The sequence below is a fragment of the Falco punctatus genome (assembly GCF_963210335.1).
Source record: "Falco punctatus genome assembly, chromosome: 3".
NCBI lineage: Eukaryota > Metazoa > Chordata > Aves > Falconiformes > Falconidae > Falco > Falco punctatus.
Genome location: NC_137582.1, coordinates 20103499 through 20124579, shown reverse-complemented (window position 1 = coordinate 20124579; position 21081 = coordinate 20103499). Strand labels below are relative to the sequence as shown.

The window sequence follows — 21081 nt, the reverse complement described above, 5'->3', positions numbered from 1 at the left end:
TATCCCTGTTAAATAACAGGGAATTACATTATATACCTTTAATTATCTTTTTCTGTATATTTGAGAACGCATTTTTTTCCTAGTACATTTTTTAGTTTGGTGGTTGGTTTTGTATCTTTAAAGGCAAGAATGATTTGTCTATAGCAATGATTCTGGGAAGTCTGAAGAGCCAGCTCCCTGTAGTATGACGAACAAGCATTGAGAAAGATTTCCATGCAATCTTTTTAGCCTTATCCAAAAGATTAACAACTGATTCAATCAAGCACATACACGGGAAAGTACAGCTGTTCTGTTTTTTTGTTTGTTTCTTTGTTTTTAAATATGGCTGAAAAACCCAAAATCTACATCTGTATGCAATGTTTAGAAGTCAGAATAGAAATACAGAACATTTTTACAGTGAGGATAATCAATGACTTACTGTGGAACATGGTGAAATCTCTGTTGCTTAAAGTCTTAAACAGCAAAAGTGTTGTCTTTCGAGAAATATGTTTGGGCTCAACTGCAACATGTGAATATGGTGCAATACAAAATTCCACTGATGTTACAAAGGTAACTAGACTAGAGTACAAGTTTCCTACAGACTTAAAATCTCTACTACACAAATATTTTAAAAAACTTTATTTCAGCAGAGCTATGCAGTAGTAAGCTCATGTTATCAATGCAAAGATTTACTGTTAGAACTCACACTGATTTTACTTTTTTATGTCTATTATGGCACACAGAAGATACACACACAAATTCAAACTTCCACTTGCTGACTTCAATCCACAGTTACTACAACTTTTTTACATTGTTACCCTGAGCTGTTCCTGACAATGCAGACAGAACGCAAACTATACTGTATTTGATGCAAAAAGGTACAAGACTGCTTCACAATTTAACTATTTAATTATATTTCTCTTAAGGAATTTGTACCTGTACCTAAAACTATGCCTGTAGCCTGAGCTTATTTCTCTAAAGCTTTTAAACATGTAAGAAAATTTTCTTTAGTAGCTGCAAGGATGCAAAACCAGCCATCAAACAGAAGACAGAATGGTGGGAAAAAGAGCCTTTCTGACTCAGGCTGTCAGAAGAGGAATGGTTGAAGGCTGTACCTCAGAAAATCACAGCACACAGTATCTGACACCATTAAAATAGGCTACAGCAGTTAAAGGTGAACTGTGGCAGCGACACAACACAGCTTTTAGTAACACGGAAATAAAGGTCGTGGCAAAAGACCTGAAGACCACCAGTTGGTGTTGGTCCATGAAAGATGTACAAAAGATTACCTACGGTACAGAACACATTCTCACATGTTCTCAAAACTACAGGCACATGATGCATTAAAATATACAAAGCAAACTAAAGTCAACCGAAAAGAAAACAAAAAACCCACACACATGACACAAACCATTAAAACTTCACAGCTCCGTTAGTTCCAAATGGTGGAGTTATTTTTATACGGAAACTGAACCTGTAAGTCTAGACACTACATCTGTAACAACCTCAAAGGAAAGCTAAGCCTTTGAGCTTTAAAAATTTTAACCCAGTCTAACCAGTACAAGAACATGCTTAAGCCCGCAGGGACTATGTAGCAGTAGTGCCAAGTGCCAGTGAAGACTACCAAGGACACAATCAAACAGACCCTCTTGACTCTGTTCCACTACCCACCCATTGTCCAAATTTCCTGCTGTTTACTGAACTGCCAGCTCTGCTAAGGCAACAGTCTGCACGACCACTTCTTGTTTCAGTGGGTTATTAATAAATCTTACTATTTAAAGCAGTTGAACACCATTGACTGGAGCAAGTTAGGGAGCACTTACAACAGTAGCTTAAAGTCAACAGGACTGAAGGGGTGGTGATGGGCACCTAGAAACTGAAAAAGGCTGGAAGATCTTCAGGAAGGGGAGAAATGGGATCCAACTGCAACTCAAGGGCTACTGACACTTAAGGAGGCAGTCAGCATCGGTAATACAGCACAAATGTCAGTAAGACATGAAAGAACGTCATTACAAAAATCTGCTTTTACTGAGCTAATACTAAGAGTACACATACATTTTCTTCAGAGAAGTCAACGATCACTATAATCTGTTGGGTTTTTCAAATGTAAAAGTAACAACTACTCAGAAAATTTCCTCCTACTGTTAAATACTGCTTTAAAATCAGGAATCAAATATATTGATTCTGGATGATGGCTCAGGGAGGAGGTATGGAGGTATGCAGACTACCAAACTCAGTTGTTTGTAAGATGGACAGACCTATAAAAGCTCTATACAACTTTTTACAGATGTCCACCTGTAAAATTCACTGTTAAGCTTACAGAACACTTTTTCTTCAATTTGATTTCTTTTTAATTAATATCTATGTAAAGCCCACGCCAGAAACCTGCCAAACTACGAAAGCAAGTGTAAACAGGAACTGCTTTACAGGGCATTAATAACATCCTCGAATCAACAGGGATAGCAGGACTGCTGCAGGGAGGCACGGAGCACTCCCTCTTCCTGCAGGGAACCCACGTCCTCCTGGCAGAGGGAGCAGGGCTGGAACACGGGTTTCTCAAATCACAGAAACAGACAATAATTGAAGGGTGAGCCCAGGAGCTTGCTTCTGAAGTGGTTTTTAGCATTCCTTGGAAGAAAATGCACATACATGTGTCTATCCACTTGGATATCCTTCTGTTTTGGATGTGGAGGTTCCAATGTAATTGTTGGCTTTGTGGTGTTCCAGCTAGCTGGGTAGGTGTTTAAAATTAGACAGGATTACTATCCCATGGGAGAAAGATCAGAAACTTTGTGCACACCTTTTCACAGGGACAGATAAAAATGCTGTAGATATTGTGTGAGAGAATAAAATATGAAAACACAGATCTCATATTTTAGTTTTAGAATGAAAGGGGTTTAGATCTCTGTAAGCTTTAAAGTAACATTTTCTGTCATAATAAAACCCACAGTCAGATAATTCATCAATTATCTAGGGTAAGTTTTGGGTCTTTTTCAAGAATCATTGGCGAATGAACATCAAACAATGATGTTGGGTACTGTGTTTTACCTATTTTACTCTTTTTTTTATTTTTTTAATCTTTACAATTTGAGAACATGCAACTCGAGACTTTAACATGCCAACAAGCTTTCATAAGATCTTCCATGTGGTCGCTCCCATATTTCTGATTTTGTGTGAAGAGGGCAGGACACCACAGACTTACAGTCTCTGTTTCTTTCAATGCACAATCTATTTAGAACATCTGGCTTGTGTAGGGCTTCTCCAAATTGACGCTTCTTAAAAATGACCCCATTTGCACCCTGATTTATTCAAATGTCAGAGAAGGAGAAACCAACTTCACAAAATCACAGGAAAGGGTAAGGCCCATGAGTCCAGTGTTTCAGCTGAGGACAGGGTGGTGCTCCAGAACCTGACACTGACCACCTCTGGGAAGGAGGGGACATCAACACAAGCATGGAGCACTTGATATGTCCCTCCAGAACCCAAAGAAAGCTTGCTAATGAGAAAAAAAAATGCACTTCCCTTGCCTAGCAGCTGAACTGCAGCTCTGCCTAGCATTTTCTCTAATGAGAGAACACTAAAAAAAGCTGAAAGGATCTTAAAAACTGTTTTGACAATTATCCTGTATTTCCCTATTTCTGCTTTACTTTTTTAGTATTACCCTGGAAACTCTGAAGACACACTATTTTTTAATTTACTGCTGCGTTTATGCATCTGTTGAAACATCAATAAAGCACATATAAAAAGTTATCAAGCATAAATAATTCCAAGCTTCCAGAATGCAAGTGTGTCTTGCCATTTGTCTTAAGAGCGGAATTTTCAAATCAGCTACCTCTGAAAAAAGTTAACAACTTTCTGTCTCATAGAGTGTTCTTTTAAGGACCATATGACAAAATTTAAAGTTTGAGAGTAAGAGGTAAAGGTCTAGTTAAAAAACCATAAAACCACCCAAATATTTTCTGAGGATGTGCTAAACACAGCAGTTAATTTGGCTCCAACATAAAAAAATTAACTAGTTCCAATTTACAGATTTATTTGACTTCGTATCTTTAGTGGGACTTATATCCAGATAGATAATTCCTTATACCTATACCAGAGAATAGCCTCTGCTAAAGTATTGCAGAGACAAGCTGGTGATTTAACTAAAATGTACTTTTAACTGGTAATGGTTTCATTAATTTCCTCCTTTGACTTTTATTTAGCAACTACACTGCTTTGTCCTTACATTAAAATAATAGCTTACCTGGAGTGTTATTTTTACTACATTTAATATTCTAGAAAATTCTAGCATATTCTCTACTCTAGAGAAAAAGAACATTTAAATCAGTAAGTCAATTCAGAATACTTTGTGCCTCTAACAGTTTTAGGTAGTTCACTTGGAAATTCAGTTGCTAGCCTTATCCATCTTCTAGGTGTGAGAGCGCTCCGAGCTGTTTTCTCAGAGACAGTCACAGCTACAATATTATGTTGTTTTTATTAAATCATGTAGTTGACACTGCAGCAATTCTCATTTATGTTGTCACTTTATCTGCAGAGCTTATGTTTCTATTAAAGCTGCTTTCATGCACTTTAGGATAAAGCACTTGAAAACACCCTTCCTTGTGAAGCGTACAATTAACCACACATTATTTCAGTGAGGAAAAGTTAGCTACAGAACCTCAAAGCCTATGAGTTACCAGTTTGGAAACAGTTATATTTTAGGTAATAAAGTCAACGTATGTATAATGGATACTATCAAAGACACTATATTAATATTAGATGTTATGTAAAGGTACTACAAGTTGTAACAGTGCTTTCCTCCTTAGAAAGTAAAGCAAAAATCCATCATTGTCAAGCGGTGCCCTTGCATCCAAGAAGCGTTCACTGATATATTTGTCTGTGTGCTGATGCTTCTGCAACCCCTTTTGGCAGGGAGCCATTAATGGCTGAACTTTGAGGTACTGGTGCTCCTATAACTAACTCGGGTAATTCCACTGCGCTGCAGAGGACCGGGCTTCTTACACAGTTCAGACAGAATTCCTATTAACTACTGCATCCACACTTGACATGCAGTGATTTGTACCACAAGCTCAAATCTACTGTTGTAAATGTACTGTTGAAACATAATGACTACAGTGGTTTCTCTCTACGCTTTACTGCAGTTATGTGCGTATCCAGTTTCAAACCATTCCAGAAACAATTAAATCCAGCTAAATCATTACTTCCTGAAACTGCAGACTCTGAGACCACAATCCAATCAACACGTATGAGTGTGGCCTAGACCTTCAAAATTTCATGTACATCCACATGGTAAAGTCACCTACAAGATCAGCAGCGGAAATTTCCAGTTTGATTATCCTGGAAAACAGCAAAAGGATTAATACAATGGCCAAAGGATTTTTCTGATCTGAGTTTGAATACTCAGGATGTGTCCTCAAAGCCCACTGCTCCTGAATGTAATCAGAAAAAGGACTGCCAGTGCACAAGGAAAACATCAGTGTATTTACCTGTTTTATCTTTTCAATAAAGAAATAATTGGATACTGTTTTGTATCAACTATCAAACTACAAAAACTGTTGGGAAAATTATAATTAAACCTTTATCAGTAATGACCTGTTGAGCCATAACAACATGCAACTTCGCTGGCAGATCACGCAGGCTACAGCCAGGCATTTATTTTGGAAAAAGAACAGGCCCATCAATAACAACTAACACATACAGAAGAACTTTTTAAATGTCAATTTTGAAGTATTGTACTTTCAGATGAGCAAAACAATAAGGTAAATGAAGAAGCATATCTTAATCTGACTTCACTGAAGTCAGCAACACAGGACAAGACAACTTACAATCTGAAATGAGAGTTTAAATCTACCGCTTACACAAAATCTGATGTTGACATTCTTTTGCTCTTAAGAGAAGAGTAAGGAGCATTACTACTATTCTCGATGATTTACTAGCAAACAAAAGCCTGTTCTAGCATTAGAAATATGACCTTGCACAGCTTTAGAAGCTCAAAGGAGGCTGCCATGTTTCCAGTCCTTTGGGCAGATGAATAATCAACATAACAGCATTCTTCAGACAGTTCACAGCTGATGTTTTGTGTGGTTTAATAATTCTTGAAAAATGCTCAGAATCCCTTGTAACTACCAGAGTTCACAGTTCTGTTATTGTAGACAGGATGGTTTAGTAGGATTTAAAACATCTTCTATACGAACTGTGGAAAATGCTGTAATTATAGTACTGAAACTTGTAATCCTGCAAGAGTTGTAGTACAAGACTTCTTTTACTGCCTTTGCAGTGTCTCTCAACTCTAATCCTCCACATCGACGAGCAAAAGCATACAGAAAAAAAAAAAAAAAAGCTTTTGAAGGGAAATAATGTTTTCCTGGCTTTAGGGGGGGTTACATCAACTTGAACAAATCCAAATTATCATTTGGGATGGTGTGGGGAGTGCAAAAAAAAAACCAAAACCCGACAAAAAAACCTAAACCGCAGATATGGCAGGATTTAGACCCAACATGAACTTCCTCCTGGCAGCCGCTGTTTGCAGGCTGTGTTTGGCTGATGACCTAACACTTCATGTGACACGTGGGGACATAACCCACAGCTGTGAAAGGAAAATTGAGTATGGACTAAGAGCTCACTGCCTTCCAAGTAAGAGTCACAGAACTGAGGCAGATGCAAGACCTTACAGATTTAGTAACAAGATACTGAGACCATTTCGGAACCTGTTGTGAAATCGATGGACAAGAATCACTCACTGAAGTACACCCATCCTCCATCATTCCTGCAAAAACTCAAAGCTCCTCAGGAAACATTATCAGTGACTTCTTTGTAAAACAGAACACTCCTATGTGTGAACAATTTTATTTATGTATGCTTTTATTCCCCCCCCCCCAATCTGTTTCTTCTCAGAAGCACACCATTTCCTAAAGACTGAACTGTCTTTATTTACTCAGTCTAAAATTCATACATCTCTGCTTCTAAGAAAAATGCTATGAATAAGAAACAGGTGAAATTTTAGAAGCAAAGAATATCTGAAGTGGAACTGTTTCTAACCGCACAAACCAAAGAAAATGAAATTAATCTGAAGTGCTTTAAAATAATACTTTTCAAAGGCTTATTATTTAAAATGAATGCTGTGGCAAACCCCAGCATTTGTCTCATTTATTACCTAGGAAAGAAAATGTATTCTAGTGTGCTGAATGCCTAAACAGCAGAGGTGAGAAGGTCATTCAGCACACAAATGAAACTCCAAGTAGCTTTTGTCTGCTGTAGGTCTACAAAAGCAGCAGTCAGCTGTCCACTACTCCACTCCTGGTCAGACCTGACCCTTTCTGAACTCTAGCACAAACTTAATACGCAATAGTCCTGGAGCACAGAGCTGGCGTACAGAGGGTCCCGTAAGTCCTGTTTGTGAAGTATTTGGCAGTTTCGTTTATGACTTTATATTCCGTAGAGTGTGTAAATCTAGTAAAAAAAAAATTGTTGCAAAATATCACGTAAGAGTTATAAATACTAATTCTCAGTGGATCAGCTTTGCACTCGCATGCCATGGATGTGTCATTCTTTGCTGTAACAGAAAATGTGATGGTTGACCATAACACTGAGGACAAAATTCAAAGCAGGTCTGAGAGGTTTAAAAGTGAAGGTTGTGTGGAATTAGGCTCCTAAATTCATGAGAGCAACCTATATGCAGCCTTCCCTTTTGCTGAAATGCCTATGCTTTAGGCAAAAAGTTGTGAGGTTTGCTACTCTAAATACCTAACAGCAAATCCATCCCAGTGGAGCTGGCTGTACAGGCACATGTCATTAACCAAGGGCCACATGGAATCCAGAAACTCGACCTCCCTGTGTTTTGTGTCACCATGTGAACTTCGTTTGTTAGCTGAGCAATGACAGCAGTTACCTTTTATAAAAATAAAAAACAAAACCAAAACCCAAACCCAAAAAACGTCTTAGTGGCTACAGCATCTGCCAAGGAAGTAAAAATGTTAAGTCACTAGGCCTTAAGGGAGTATGAGCCTACAGCTTCCACACCGCTGGCCAGCACCAAGGCACCAGACTCAGCAGGATACTGTGAGGAAGAACATCCACCAGCGTTTCTCTTAAATGAGGCCACTAAATTGCCAGGTCCCAGGGAAAGCAGATGAGGTCACCTGTCAGCATAGCTCAGGACCTAGGGCCCTCAAGACAGAACCAATGTTCCAGATCCTGCTGTCTGCCCGTGTTTTACATTAGGCAACCGCAGGACAAAAACAGAAAAACAAGCAAAAGGGTGATTACTCTAAATCCTACTTCTAATGCCAAATACTTCACTATTACATATTGCAGTCCTGCAACCTTAAAACCTTGTTTTGGGTGTGTACTGAAGATCTGTCAAAATGCTTGCTACATAGACACACTACCTCAGTTTAGCTCCACTGGCATGTTCTGGAAGTCAACTTAAAAATGTAGTTAAAATATTTTGAGAAAATGAGACTAGCCACTGAATTTCTTCGCTAATGACAGATAAACTGAGAAGGTGGAAGTTCCTCAGTGAAGTTCAACCTGCCTTACGGTTTCTAAGAAACACTATTCTTTGAGAAGTAATTTTGTCCAGTATTTTATGGAAGTGATACTAAGAAAAGGAGTAAAAGAAAAGAAGTGTTTGAAATTAAACTATTTTACTCATATATGCAATCTTTCCAACTTTGAAAAGGCCTTCCAAGCATCTTTGAGGCTTGAATTTTTTTTAACTGATGTTAAATCATAGATCAATAAGGTTAGATATATTTTTTTAACCTGAATAGTCTTGCTATTTGTTTTAATTTAATCTTCAAAATTATTACTTTTTAAATGACAACTATGGCAAACTAAGTTTTACCTAATTGCTTATGGTATTTTATTTTTAGGTTATTTTTATGTTATTTTATTAATTCCTTAGCTTTTCACTTTTATAAGCATGATACATACTTCCTTTACTTAGATATGTATGAAAACATGCAGGTACACATTCCATATAGACTGGAAGCTAAAGAAATGTTCTTATGCACCCTTTAACATGCTTCCTGGAATTCAGTTAACATTTGACACTTAACAACATCATATGTATGGGAACAAGCAGTAACTCCCCCAAACTGAAATAGTCTAAAAAAATCATACTATCATTTTGCCAATAAATTTATTCGTACCTGGTGTGGATGGTCTCTCCAACATATTCAAATGATGGTAAATAAAGGCTTGACTGTCATGAACTGTGTCCATATCAATTTCTTCCTCTTCTTGGGAGTTTGAGAACTAAGGTATCAGGAAAAAAAATAAGCAGATGCTAATAACTTGTAAGAATATCACTAAACAGAACTTAAAATATTTTATTTTTGAGGTAAACTGGGGGTGAGAGGGAAAGGAAGTGATATCTACCACTGCAAAGGAATAAAAATTCAATAAAATTAAAAAGGGTCAGTGCCTTGTCTTCTTTCTAATTTACCATGAAGCTGTGTGAACAAGAGCATTAACTGTCAACTTTAGTTCTCGCCAGCCAATAAAGAATCTGATGGGAAGTGATTCTGCTAAAGCAAGCGTAACAACTACTGTACACATATACACAACATGTCTTTTGTTTGAACACAGCTTTAAGGGAAGTCAGCAGAAGCCACTGCTGTTATTCTGAATACCCTACATACTGTGCAAGTTGAATTTCCACTTCTTACTCTGATTTTGAGTTTGACTTTACTGTCTTCATTCTTCTCTAGTATTTGCCCTGGCTCCAATGGAGACCCGAGTGGCATATCAGCCTTCCTCTTCACCCCCTGCTGATGACCAGAAATGCTGGATGCTGTTTCCTTAACAAGATGATCATCCTCCTGAAGCAGCATTAAAAGACCAAAATTAGAAGATAGCAAGAGCCATGTTTCAGCCTAAAAGAGACCTGATAGCTGAAAACACTTCTGAGTAAAGTGGGTGATTTGAACAAAGTTTTCCCTGTAGCTCTGGCAAAAAGTATTTTCTAAAACCCTGTATGGATTTGTGCCAACCTCTCCTACAAACATAGTTTCTCTTTACTTCTATCCCTGCTCCCTCTGCATATCTAGCATTGGCATCTTTTCTGTCCCTTCTCACAATCATGGTACTGTTGGTGTGCAACAACATTTGCTGCCTCTGAATAGCCTTTCTATAAATCTGTGCCTCACAGGCTCTCAGTCCAAATCTCTGCTGAAAAACTGTGATAGCCTCTGATCTACATGTGGAATTTAGCTGAATCTTCTTTTTAGTTAGCTTTAAAAGCTAATGCTTACTTTGTTGAATACAAACCATAATGAGCACTTGTAACTTGGGTTGTTTTTTTGTTTTGATTTCACAACAATATTTATTCATAGGAGTTAAACTGTTTTGTAAATTACTGCTTAGATTATCAACAAAAGCAGGGTCAAATAGAAAAATAGCAGGAGAGTCTACCAGGTTACACATATAGTCGTTAAAACAGGAGACAGGTGTTCCAACAAGTTCAATACACAAAATATAGAAGGAAAAATAAAGTACCCACAGAAGCAAACTTGATTAAAGACCACTAAAAACTAGATAAAAGCTGTATCATAGACTCTCAAGAGCACATGCTGCTCCACTGAACTGCTCTTCCTCTATCCTACAAAGGGTACCCTAGCCCCACAAACTCTTGCCCTGAGTAATTCCAGTTCAATTTTATGAAGTAGGTAACTTTTATTATTTGCAGCACACTGTGTCACAAGTCTATCAGTACTGATTTTAACATGTTTATGCTCTCAGAATATAGTCTGCTTTAAATAATCTAGTTAATCTGATGTATTCTATCACCTGTTAATTCTTCCCCCCCCCCTTAGATTTCCCTACTATTTAACCCAACACACTGCTGTTGTAAAACACTTTTGGATAAGCTTTGGCTGATGTCAAAGGCAGTCTTTGTTTTGTGTTACTGGTTTGATTGGTTTGATTATTTTAACAAGGAAAACCAGTTCCCTGAATTTTGGGGGAGTTAGTGAAAATGGCAACCTTAAAAGTAAGGGGTAGGAGAATGGAGATGAGGTATAGGAGAAGATACGAGGGATGAAGTGTGAATTGAGGCTTAAACTAATGGTGTATTTTCACACTACGGTAAGCCAGTACTGCTGCTAAAAGAAGCAGCCTTTTCCTCACACATTTCTGTCCTGGGCTGCCACAAGCACTTGCATAATGACATGATGAACTGGACCAGGAAACTGACCCAGCAGGAAATATCTGTTCATAAAAAAGGTATTTCTCAACCAGATCCTCCCATGATCCAGCTCACTATGCAGCAACAACAACTGTGCTAGCATAAGGGAGAGGACAGTATAGGAAAAAGAAAAGAGGAAAATTTTTGATTAATGTAGTTTGGCTGCAAAAACAGTTTGGATGTTCACTGAACTGCAGCCTAAAAATCTGGCAACAAAATGTCTCCTGCTATTTAATTCTGATGTTTATGTACGGCAAATTAGGACTTATTACAAGTTCTGTAAAGAAGTATGATAGCTCTAATGATTTTTGACTCCATCATTTTCTCCCCCTACTGGAAAAAGCCTGCAAGGGACTGTGATAATTTGCACTCTCAGTATACTTCTGAATAAAAATTAACTATAGGACTGATAAAGTAGCAGTAAACCATCCCATTCAAAAGTGTGGAAAGAGTTTCAAACACATGTTCACATTCTCTTTCAGGATTTAATCCTAAGCAGTTTCAATCAAATGTAGCTTTAGAAACCTAAGAAAATTACTCCTTATTTCCATGTCTGTTGAGCATTTTCCCTCATAATTAACTTTGTCCAATGAAAAGACTTACTCCAGCAGCAATGACAGTTATTCTTAAGAAAATTATGACCTGAATAGTTTCTAAGACCTATTTTCTAACTACACAATGGATTAGGTGTTAGGACTGAAGCCTCCATAGCCATAAAGACATCAAACAATGTCTGCGATTTTTCAGAAGTTGTTACAAATCCTTCAGAGCACAGTACTAAATAGTCAGACTGAAGTAATCAATGAAGATGTGTTAAAGTTTCAACACTCACATCTCTAAGTTGTTTAAAAAGAGGTTTATCTTTGTATTTTAAGATGTAATAAATTTACTAATAAAAGGTTTTGTTTTGGAAAATTGCTTAACTTGCCTATAAGCAATATTCTTAGTCTAATAAAAACGTTTTCATCACAGCATCAAACATTTCTGTGAATCACTTCATTTCTCACAAGCAATATAGAAAAAGTGAAGTTTTATAAAGAACAGAAATGATGAGACTAGAAAAAACAAGTAAAATGCTTGCATAGGCTATGCAGAACAGTTAAAAAAAGTCAAAAAAGTTATGGTATATGCCAACTTTTCACGTGGAAGGAATAAAGAGTAACAAGGTATAAAGGTAGCTTAGGTAAAGCATGAGAAGCTTGAAGACAGTACAAAATTAAATCAGTAACCAACGCAAGGACTCAGAGCCAGCTGAATGCGATGTATGCAGATGGTTTGTGCTTACGGTGTTCTGAAATCCCACTGACTGTCCATGATTGTTAGTACTATTCACAGGTTCCTGATTATTTGCAACTGATTCAGGGATAATCGTTGGATTAAGTACAGCCTTCTTTTCTTTCAGATTAAGAACAAGTCCAAGCTCTGGTAATGGTAAACAAGAAGGTCTGCTGAGGCCAAAAAGTGTGAAGTAAAGGTCCACAGCACCACATCGTAATCTCCAATCGTGTGAAGTTCCTAAAATCCAAAAGAGATTGTTGTTAATACAGAGATACAATCTTTTCCTCTTCCACAAATAAAACCGTTTAAGTGATCTGGATCCACCAGAGTATGACATTTTCTGTGCTTAAGAGATACTTCTCTCTTTATTCCTGCCTCTTCCTGACTCAAACTCACCTGCCACACCCTGCTTAAAAGAAAGGCTTTAAGTTGTTTGGGTTGTAAGCTAGATATATGTAGTAGAACAAGACTGGGAAACTAAGTGCTATAACATCACAATGAAAAATAAAAGGAAAATAATCACACCCATATTCTTTTATTTTTCAAGTTTCATTTTAAGTTTTACTATCAGACAATTAAATAGCACACTGTTACCAACCTGGCTTCCCATATCAATGGATTGGATTGCACTTGCCTATGTATTCCATGACATGCAGTAGGAGCCTTAAGCATGACTGAGATTTGTAACCTCTGGAAACTGTGCTGATAAAGAACACAAAGCTGCAATGTATAAGCGCGCTTTTTGATGTCACTACTATGTCATGTACTTCACTGGATACTCAATACTTTAATTTGTATTGATACTGGAGATATGTATTCTTTTACTGCACAAAATGCAATGCTGCATTGATTTTATTTTTCACTGCAAACTGTGTACTGCTTTTAGATCTCCACACACAAACGGCCAAAGCATGTTTGGCACCAATCACAACAGAAAGACATCTAACATCTGGTGCAACGCTGCAAATACAGTGATTCTGGTGTTAACTCAGCCCAGCTCTTGACTGATTGCAAGTTTATTGAACATATTGTTCCACAGCAGGAATAGAACTATATCTGGTAAACAAGACACAGATGTGCCAACTGCCATGTTAATGTGGCTGTGCAAGATTTAGCACAAAATAAAATTACAAGATCTATCCCTGTAAATACTAAGTTTCATAGGACTAAGTAGTGTTTTGAGTAAGCTTAGCTGTACATACACTTACCCAGCTACAAATGAAAGGAATATGAATATTCATCATAACATTAAAATCGTTTCTCTGGAGAGTATTTAAAAACTATTCCTATATTTTAAAGATAAGTTAATTTACTCAACTTCTTGAACGAGTACATCTTAAATGATATAATGAATTACCATTCAGTAGCTCTCTCCTTTTTGAGCAGAACAGCTAAGCTTAAATACAATTGGTTGCTGAATTTCTCTGCAACCTCTGGAACTCGTGAGTATTATCAATTTAATGCAGATTAACATAAAAGAAAAAAAAAGATTACATGTATCAATCAGTCTGTTTTCTATTGCATGTGCTTATGTTAAATGAAAGCAACTCATGATTCTAGAATCACGCAGCTTTAAACCCTGCTACTAACTTGTCTCACATGAACAAACATTTTTTCAAGATGTCCTGGAATACCAGTTATCCCTTACAGAAAATAAACTGAAATTTTGTGTCATCTTGATGCACAGAAATATAAGTACTTAAAGCCCTGTGAATTATTATGATAAGAATGTATACCGTATTCGTTACTTGTAAAAAAGAGGTAAGTAACACAGCACACACTCTTCTCTCAAGAAAAAGGAACAACAAACTCTTTGATGGGAACATCAAAATTGTTCATTTTCTGTGCCTGACACTTGGCAAATCCTACAAAACTGAACTACTAGTAGCCTCTCCAACTTCAGCCCCTGGAGTGTAGCTGTAAACTTTTAAACACTATAAATAATGATACGCAGAGAACAGACAGCCTTCAATGACCTAAAAAAAGCTGTATAAGTGTTTATATGTAATCTATATAGTAATGTGCCAGATGTTAAAGGGCAGTTTGTCAGGACTGGATAAAACTGCTTCAGTAATGAAAAACAGGTCAATGGTAAAGATGCAAGCCCTTCTTTCATTAGGATCTTTCCTAATCACACAAGGCAAATTGAGTCTTAGGTTTATAATACACTTCTAAAAATCTCATTTAAATTATCTATACAAATGTTATCCTCTCATATTCTCTCAGAGTTTAGTTACAAAGGACAAAGAGAGACTATCTAATCTAAAGCAAACTATAAAGAAAAAAGTAACAGAATCATTTGAGGAAATGTTTGCTTTGAACACCTGGGTCAAAGAATCATTCTATGCCCAAGTACATCAAAGCACACTACAGTAGTAGACAAAAGAATGAAAAACAAGGTTTGGTACCCTGTGTCACTGAGAAAGTTCTGGAGGTACATACATGATATTAAACTTCTGAGACTGAATTTCTATTTCTAACTATCGAAACTAAGATAGAGTTCTTGGCATATTCTGAAGCAAGTCTTTAACACTTACTTAAAAAAAACCCCAAACTTACAATAAAAAAACCAAACCACCAAACAACCAACCAACCTGAATTCATCAGTTTCCAAAGTTGATCTACCAAAGCTTCATTACATAGAGGGGACTCCATATTCTTGGTAAAAGGTGGATTCTTAGTCAGCATATCCAGAATCTTATGCCTGAAAGAAATAGAAAAAACAGTCTTTATTAAATCCAAATGAATACACCAAGAATACAAAGTCTGTTCAGCTTGCAATATTCTTACCAACTTATTGAAATACAGGATTTCTTCCAAAATTTTGACCAATGTTTTATGCTTTTAGCTCTTCCTTCTGTCCACAATATGCATAGATACAGATTTACCATCAGCAATATAACTTCAAGATAAAAAGTAAGGTGCAAAGCAGCAAGATGTTATTAGACATAATTTTTAACAGTTGGGTATAAAATTGTAGGCTACATTTTGCTCTTCTGTTTATTAACTATCTTTTTTCCCTACTCACTGACTTGATACTTACAAAGAAGAGCAACAACGGCAAATAAACTCCTTACATATTGACACCAAATGAATTTTAAATAATTTTAAATGTTTGACTGATACAAAATAGCAGGATCAAAATCAGTGACTTGCACATTTTTCTTGAAAGGAACATTGTCCCCTCCTATGTCACATTGCTGTACACAGATTCTGCACTTACTGTGTTTGCTTACAATACTTCCACGCTCAGCTGAAAGTAGATACACTTTTCCCCACTTTCTTTAAACTTGGCCTTCAAAACATTTTATGTATGAGAATAATTATTTGTTCCATTACTTACTATTTTAACTATTTTCCCTTTATAGCCAGCTTTCCTCTTGCTGTCTTACACATTTGATACAAGAAAACTCTTGAACAGATTTTTTTTTCTTTTAGAAGAGGCTTACATATTGCACTCAAAATTTAAAGTCCTCTTTAAAGAGACACACATCAAGTTAAATCTCCTTCCTAGACTGAAGTTAAACGTCCTCTAGTGAGCCAAACTGTATTCACTTCCACTAACAAGAATGACCGAAATAGAGAACAATCCTGCAGCTATGAACTTTGTAAGAAATCACTTACAGAGAGAGAGTAAAAGTAATACTATTTATCTTTGAAACTCAGTATTTTACTGCTGGCCATAAGAAGAAAGTATTGGGGAAAAACAATGATTACTCAGTGTTCAAAGGTTTGTAATGGAAGTGCTAAAATATCCAGTCACTCATTAGTGAAAACAAAGTTGAAACAGGCAATACTAGAAATTACACTATATTTTTACATTATCCTTTCACCCCATCTACAGTCTAACAATTGCTTTGCACTCTTTGCTGGCAAAATACTATGCATACTATGCCTCAACCTTGTGTGTTTCCTAAATATTACAAAGTCTTTTTGCCATATGCAACATCAGGTTTATATACTTTATTTACGATCAGGAAATTACCTTTAACTTCAGACTTCCACCACAGGGGTAGAATATAAAAGACAAAAATAATATAACGTAGGTTATTTGTTTTTGAGGTGTGAACTGTTGAAACATCAAAACATGTTTCAATTTATATAAAACAACAGGAAGAAAAAACAGTGTTGTGAAAAAGTATTAAGCACTTAAGCATTTGCTCTATTCTAGCAATACCAGGCCAAGAATTTACTTACTAGTTCCAGCATTAGGGAAAATATCAGCTCTTTATTAACTCACTAACCTTATGTAGGGTACAGGATCATTCTGAACCATGGTAAGCAGCCACTGTAGTTCTTCATAGCTCCTATCAACTGCAAAGAAAAATAAAATAATGTGCCTATAAATATGCATAAATGGAAGGATTTTGGATCAAGACAATCACAACTTCTTGAATTAGCAGACAAAGAGCTTGAATCACCACAACTGAAGAGGAATTTCATTAATTATAGTGCAAATTAAAAGTAAAAGGTGATTTACTTTACGCCGAAATAGAAACATGCACGAAACTCCCTCACACCTCAATTGTCCAAGAACCACCAACTTGACTATTAGCAGAAGACACTGCCAGTCATGAGCATTGATTGGGAAGATCACAGAGTAAATAATCATCTTGCTATTTCCTTCCTTCCTAAAATGAACACATTCAAATATCCTTTCAACAATCAGAATATAATATTTACTATAGGCAATAGAAAATATAAAATTCTCATACACAGGAATCTGTGAAAGATTATTATCTATAAATAGGATAGAAAAAGGAAGACTACAGGGCTGATGGAAAACTACAAGTATACTCTTCAGTAGCCTTCCTCAGTTTTTTAAATCAGTATACTTCACAATTAAAATGGATGTTGAAAGCTATCAGCACATGCTTCTAGAAAATTGCTGCCTGTTGGAAACAAACTTGGCTTGTTAAGTTCAAAGTTTAAATTACATGATAAAATTCCTTTAATGGTCAGAGTAACATCGCAAAATAGGAACACCACATGATATCATTGTTATTGATTACACAAAAAATGGAAGAATTTTTATACAACCTTTTTTCTCAGGTGCATAAATGCAAGGTTTTACAGCAGTATTCTCATTTCCTCAAAACAATGAAGAGATTGCTTAGGCTTTGTTTTACTTCAAAAATTGGGGTGTAATCATTCCTGTATAGACAGCTCCAGAAATGTTTCTGTTGCTTTTCATTTTGTGGTCCGAGCAATGCACGTGTTTCTTCCCCAGGCCTACTGTATTTTCAGTTCTAAACACCTCTGTTCAGCTTTTCTTCCCCCAATTTCAGTCAACAATTTTTAAATACAACTTTTCTAGTTCAACCAATTCTAATACCTATTATTCCCTTGTTATTTCACTGGGGTAAGTTGCTTTTAAAGGAAGAGGTTGATTATTTAAATTATGTTGTAAGGATAAGCACTTCAGTTCTAATAGAAGCTTTTTAAATACTCTGGACAACTAGAACATCAGATCTCTTCCTGGATTGAGAGGAGGCAGCCATGCGATTAAAAACTGCACTGTAACATTGCCTAGGATGTGGCTGAATAGTCTTTTGCAGGCCACTTTTAAGTCAGCTCTGCTCTTCCTACAACCCAACCAAAAGAGAAGTGGTTATACTGGCGAGGCACTGAGCTGGGCTGAGAAGCCCTGTTTAGAGGCAGAATGTGTTACAGAATCACAGAATGGTTGGGGTTGGAAGGGACCTCTGAAGATCATTTAGTCCAACCTCCTGCTAAAGCAGGTTCTCCTAGAGCAGGTTGCACGGAGTCATGTCCAGGGAAGGAGACCCCACAGCCTCTCCAGGCACCCTGTTCCAGTGTTCTGTCAATGTCAAGGTAAAGAAGTCCTTCCTCATATCCAGGTGGAACTTCTTGTGTTGCAGTTTGTATCCATTGCCCCTTGTCCTGTTGTTGGGCTCTGCTGAAAAGAGCCTCTTGACATCCTCTTGACACCTGCCTTGAAGATTTTTGTAGACATTGGTAAGATCCACTCTCAGAATGTATTAGCTCATGTTCTGCAACATTTAGGCCACTGCTACACAGTTCTGGACAATGCCAGAACAAACCTATCCATACAGATCAGAACCGCAGTCTCAGATTTGCCTTAAAAGTCAGGCAAATCTTTGAAAAGCTATGCCTAGGACATACTTTTAAGGGATTAGTGATTGCCTGTGCTTAACCCCATCCACGCAAAGCCACCTTTCCTGGCAGCTATCTTGCCCGGGACAGAAAGCAGCTAGAATACTGCATACAAAAGTTGTTTTGCATGTAAAACCCCCAAAATATTGTATAACAATGCAGCAAAGACTCAACATAGCAAACACATTAAGTCACAATCAGAAGCAAGCCACAGTTATGTCACCTCATAACAAAAGGGATTTTAAAATGGTTTTTGATTAGAAAGTAAGAAGTCTAGGAGATGAATACTTTAGGCTGAGAGTACTGGATAAAAGAACCAAGAAACACCACACTTTAGTGTTTAAAAAATTATTTTTTGCTTCTTAAACTCAGTTCTGCTTGAAATAAAGCCACTCTTCCCTGCTATTTGCCTTACAGTGTAAACTAGGCTTGCTAGACTTCCAAAGTTTTGCTACTAATGCATTTAACCTGCTCTTCAAATTTATATAGCAACTATGACACATTTTGAGGAGCAATGTCAAATTAAATCTGACCTGGGGCAGAATGAATCTTATTAGCCAGAATATTTGTTCAGTCATACAAGAGCCCAGTTTGGAAGAGACCTCAAAGGATCATCTGCTCCAAGCTTTTGTGGGAAAGAGAGCCTAGATGAGATCATCTAGCAGCCTGTTCAATCACCTCTTGAAAACCTCCAGCAGCGGGGACTCTACCACAACCCTGCACCAGTTGTGCCACTGATTGATTGTTCTCACTGTAAATATGTCCTTCTTGCGTCTAGATGAAACCTCTCCCAGTGCAGCTTGTACCCGATGCCCCTTATCCTCCCCATGCGGCTCCTTGTGAAGAGAGAACCTCCATCCTCTTTGTAGCTTCCCTCTAAGTACTGGAGTGTTGTGAGGAGTCTCTGTGAGCCTACTCTTCTCCGGGGAGAAAAGACCTAACTCCTTCAGTCTTCCCTCACTGGGGAAGGCTACAGTTTGTAGCCCTCCCCAGTCTGCCCACACAGTTCCCAAATTGTGGGGGCCAGAACTGGACACAGTACTCCAGGTGCGCCTTGACAAGTGCTCAGTAGAGTGGGATGATCACATCTCCGTCGCTGCTAGCGATGCCCCTGTGGATGCAGCCCAGGATCCGATTTGCCTTTGGTGCTGCAGCGACTCACTGCTGACACACGGTCAGCCTGCCGTCTGTCAGGGGCTGCGGGGCCCTTTCAGCAGGGCTGCTCCCCACCACACAGATCCCAGCCTGTACTGGGCTCTTTGGTTACGTTGTCCCAGGTGCAGGACCTTGCACTTGTCCTTGTTAAACTCCATTCCGTTCTTGCTTGCCTGCTCCTCCAGCCTGTCCAGGTCTCTCTAAGACAGCTCTCCCTTCTGATGTGTCCACCCACCACCCAGTTTAATGTCATCAACAAACCTGGTGAGGGAGCTTTCAGTGCTGTTGTCCAGGTAATTTATGAAGATGTACCTTGGGGGACCCCACTTGTGCCAGGCTGCCAGCCTGAGGTAAAACAATTGATTGCCATCCTCTGAGTGCAGCCCACGACCCAATTTCCTACCCATCTCACAGACCACTCATCCTGTCTACACCTTGCCAGTTTACCTAGAAGAAGGCTAAAGGGTAAAGAAAGGTGTGTAGATTTTTATACTTCTGGTAGACATTACAATAAGCGATTGCTTTCTGAAGTAAAAATCCTCTTGAGTTTTTTTTTAAATTACAACAGATGGTGTTCAGTTCTCAATTTCAGCAGAGCATCTCTGAGACCCTAAACTTTAACATTCATGAAATCAGATAATCATGGATATTTATTTAGAATGGTTTGTTGTTACCTCTAAATACGCAACTGCTTTGTTGTATACATACAACTACTAATAGTCATATAACTACCAGAAGCTAACTTTAATTAATAAACCCTGTTCACTTCAACCCACTTTAGATCAACTGTCCAAGTCTTTATATGCTGCCTCAAGCATTTTATAGACTTACTGTGTCTCAAAAAAAGCCTTACTATTAACAGCAAAGAAAACAACATTCAGTTCCATGAAGAAATTTCTTTTAAAGTAACTTAAAGGCAGTGCTATTCCTGCCCTGAGAGTTGATAGAAAAACATGGGAGTTCCACAGTGCCCCAGAAAATACAGACTTTCCTTTTTATGGAAATTACAAAATCTGTCAGCTTCCTTTACAAGAGCTATTAAAAAGCCAGCTTTGGCACAAGCAACAGGCATTTGATAGCTGCTGGTTTACATCCAGTATGAACTGGAAACCAGGTAACCAGGAACGATGAGAATCAGATCTCTTGGCAATAGACAGCCGATCGTTTCTCCTTCCAAAGCCAGGTTTAGGGGTCTCTGGGAGACAAGCACTGCTAGCTTCTACATGGGTAGCTGAAGAAGTCAGTCAGCACACTGAACTTCCAGATTTACCCCTCCAGCAAAACCTTACAGCAAGCACAAAAGCTAATGTGTTCAGTGCTGGAAGGCTGTATGTGAGAAATGA

At 37.7% G+C, this 21081-nt stretch overlaps 1 protein-coding gene across 1 annotated transcript in view; it reads right to left on the bottom strand.

Annotated features, from left to right (window-relative positions):
- TAF2 (TATA-box binding protein associated factor 2) overlaps positions 1–21081 on the bottom strand; it is a 61928-nt gene that overhangs the window by 2687 nt on the left and 38160 nt on the right. Inside the window, exons 20-24 of the mRNA XM_080378359.1 lie at positions 16690–16759; positions 15040–15149; positions 12453–12682; positions 9651–9803; positions 9132–9237 (exon numbers count right to left, since the gene is read on the bottom strand). Of these exons, the coding sequence (XP_080234485.1) occupies positions 9132–9237; positions 9651–9803; positions 12453–12682; positions 15040–15149; positions 16690–16759 (669 nt within the window). The remainder of the gene's footprint in view (positions 1–9131; positions 9238–9650; positions 9804–12452; positions 12683–15039; positions 15150–16689; positions 16760–21081) is intronic.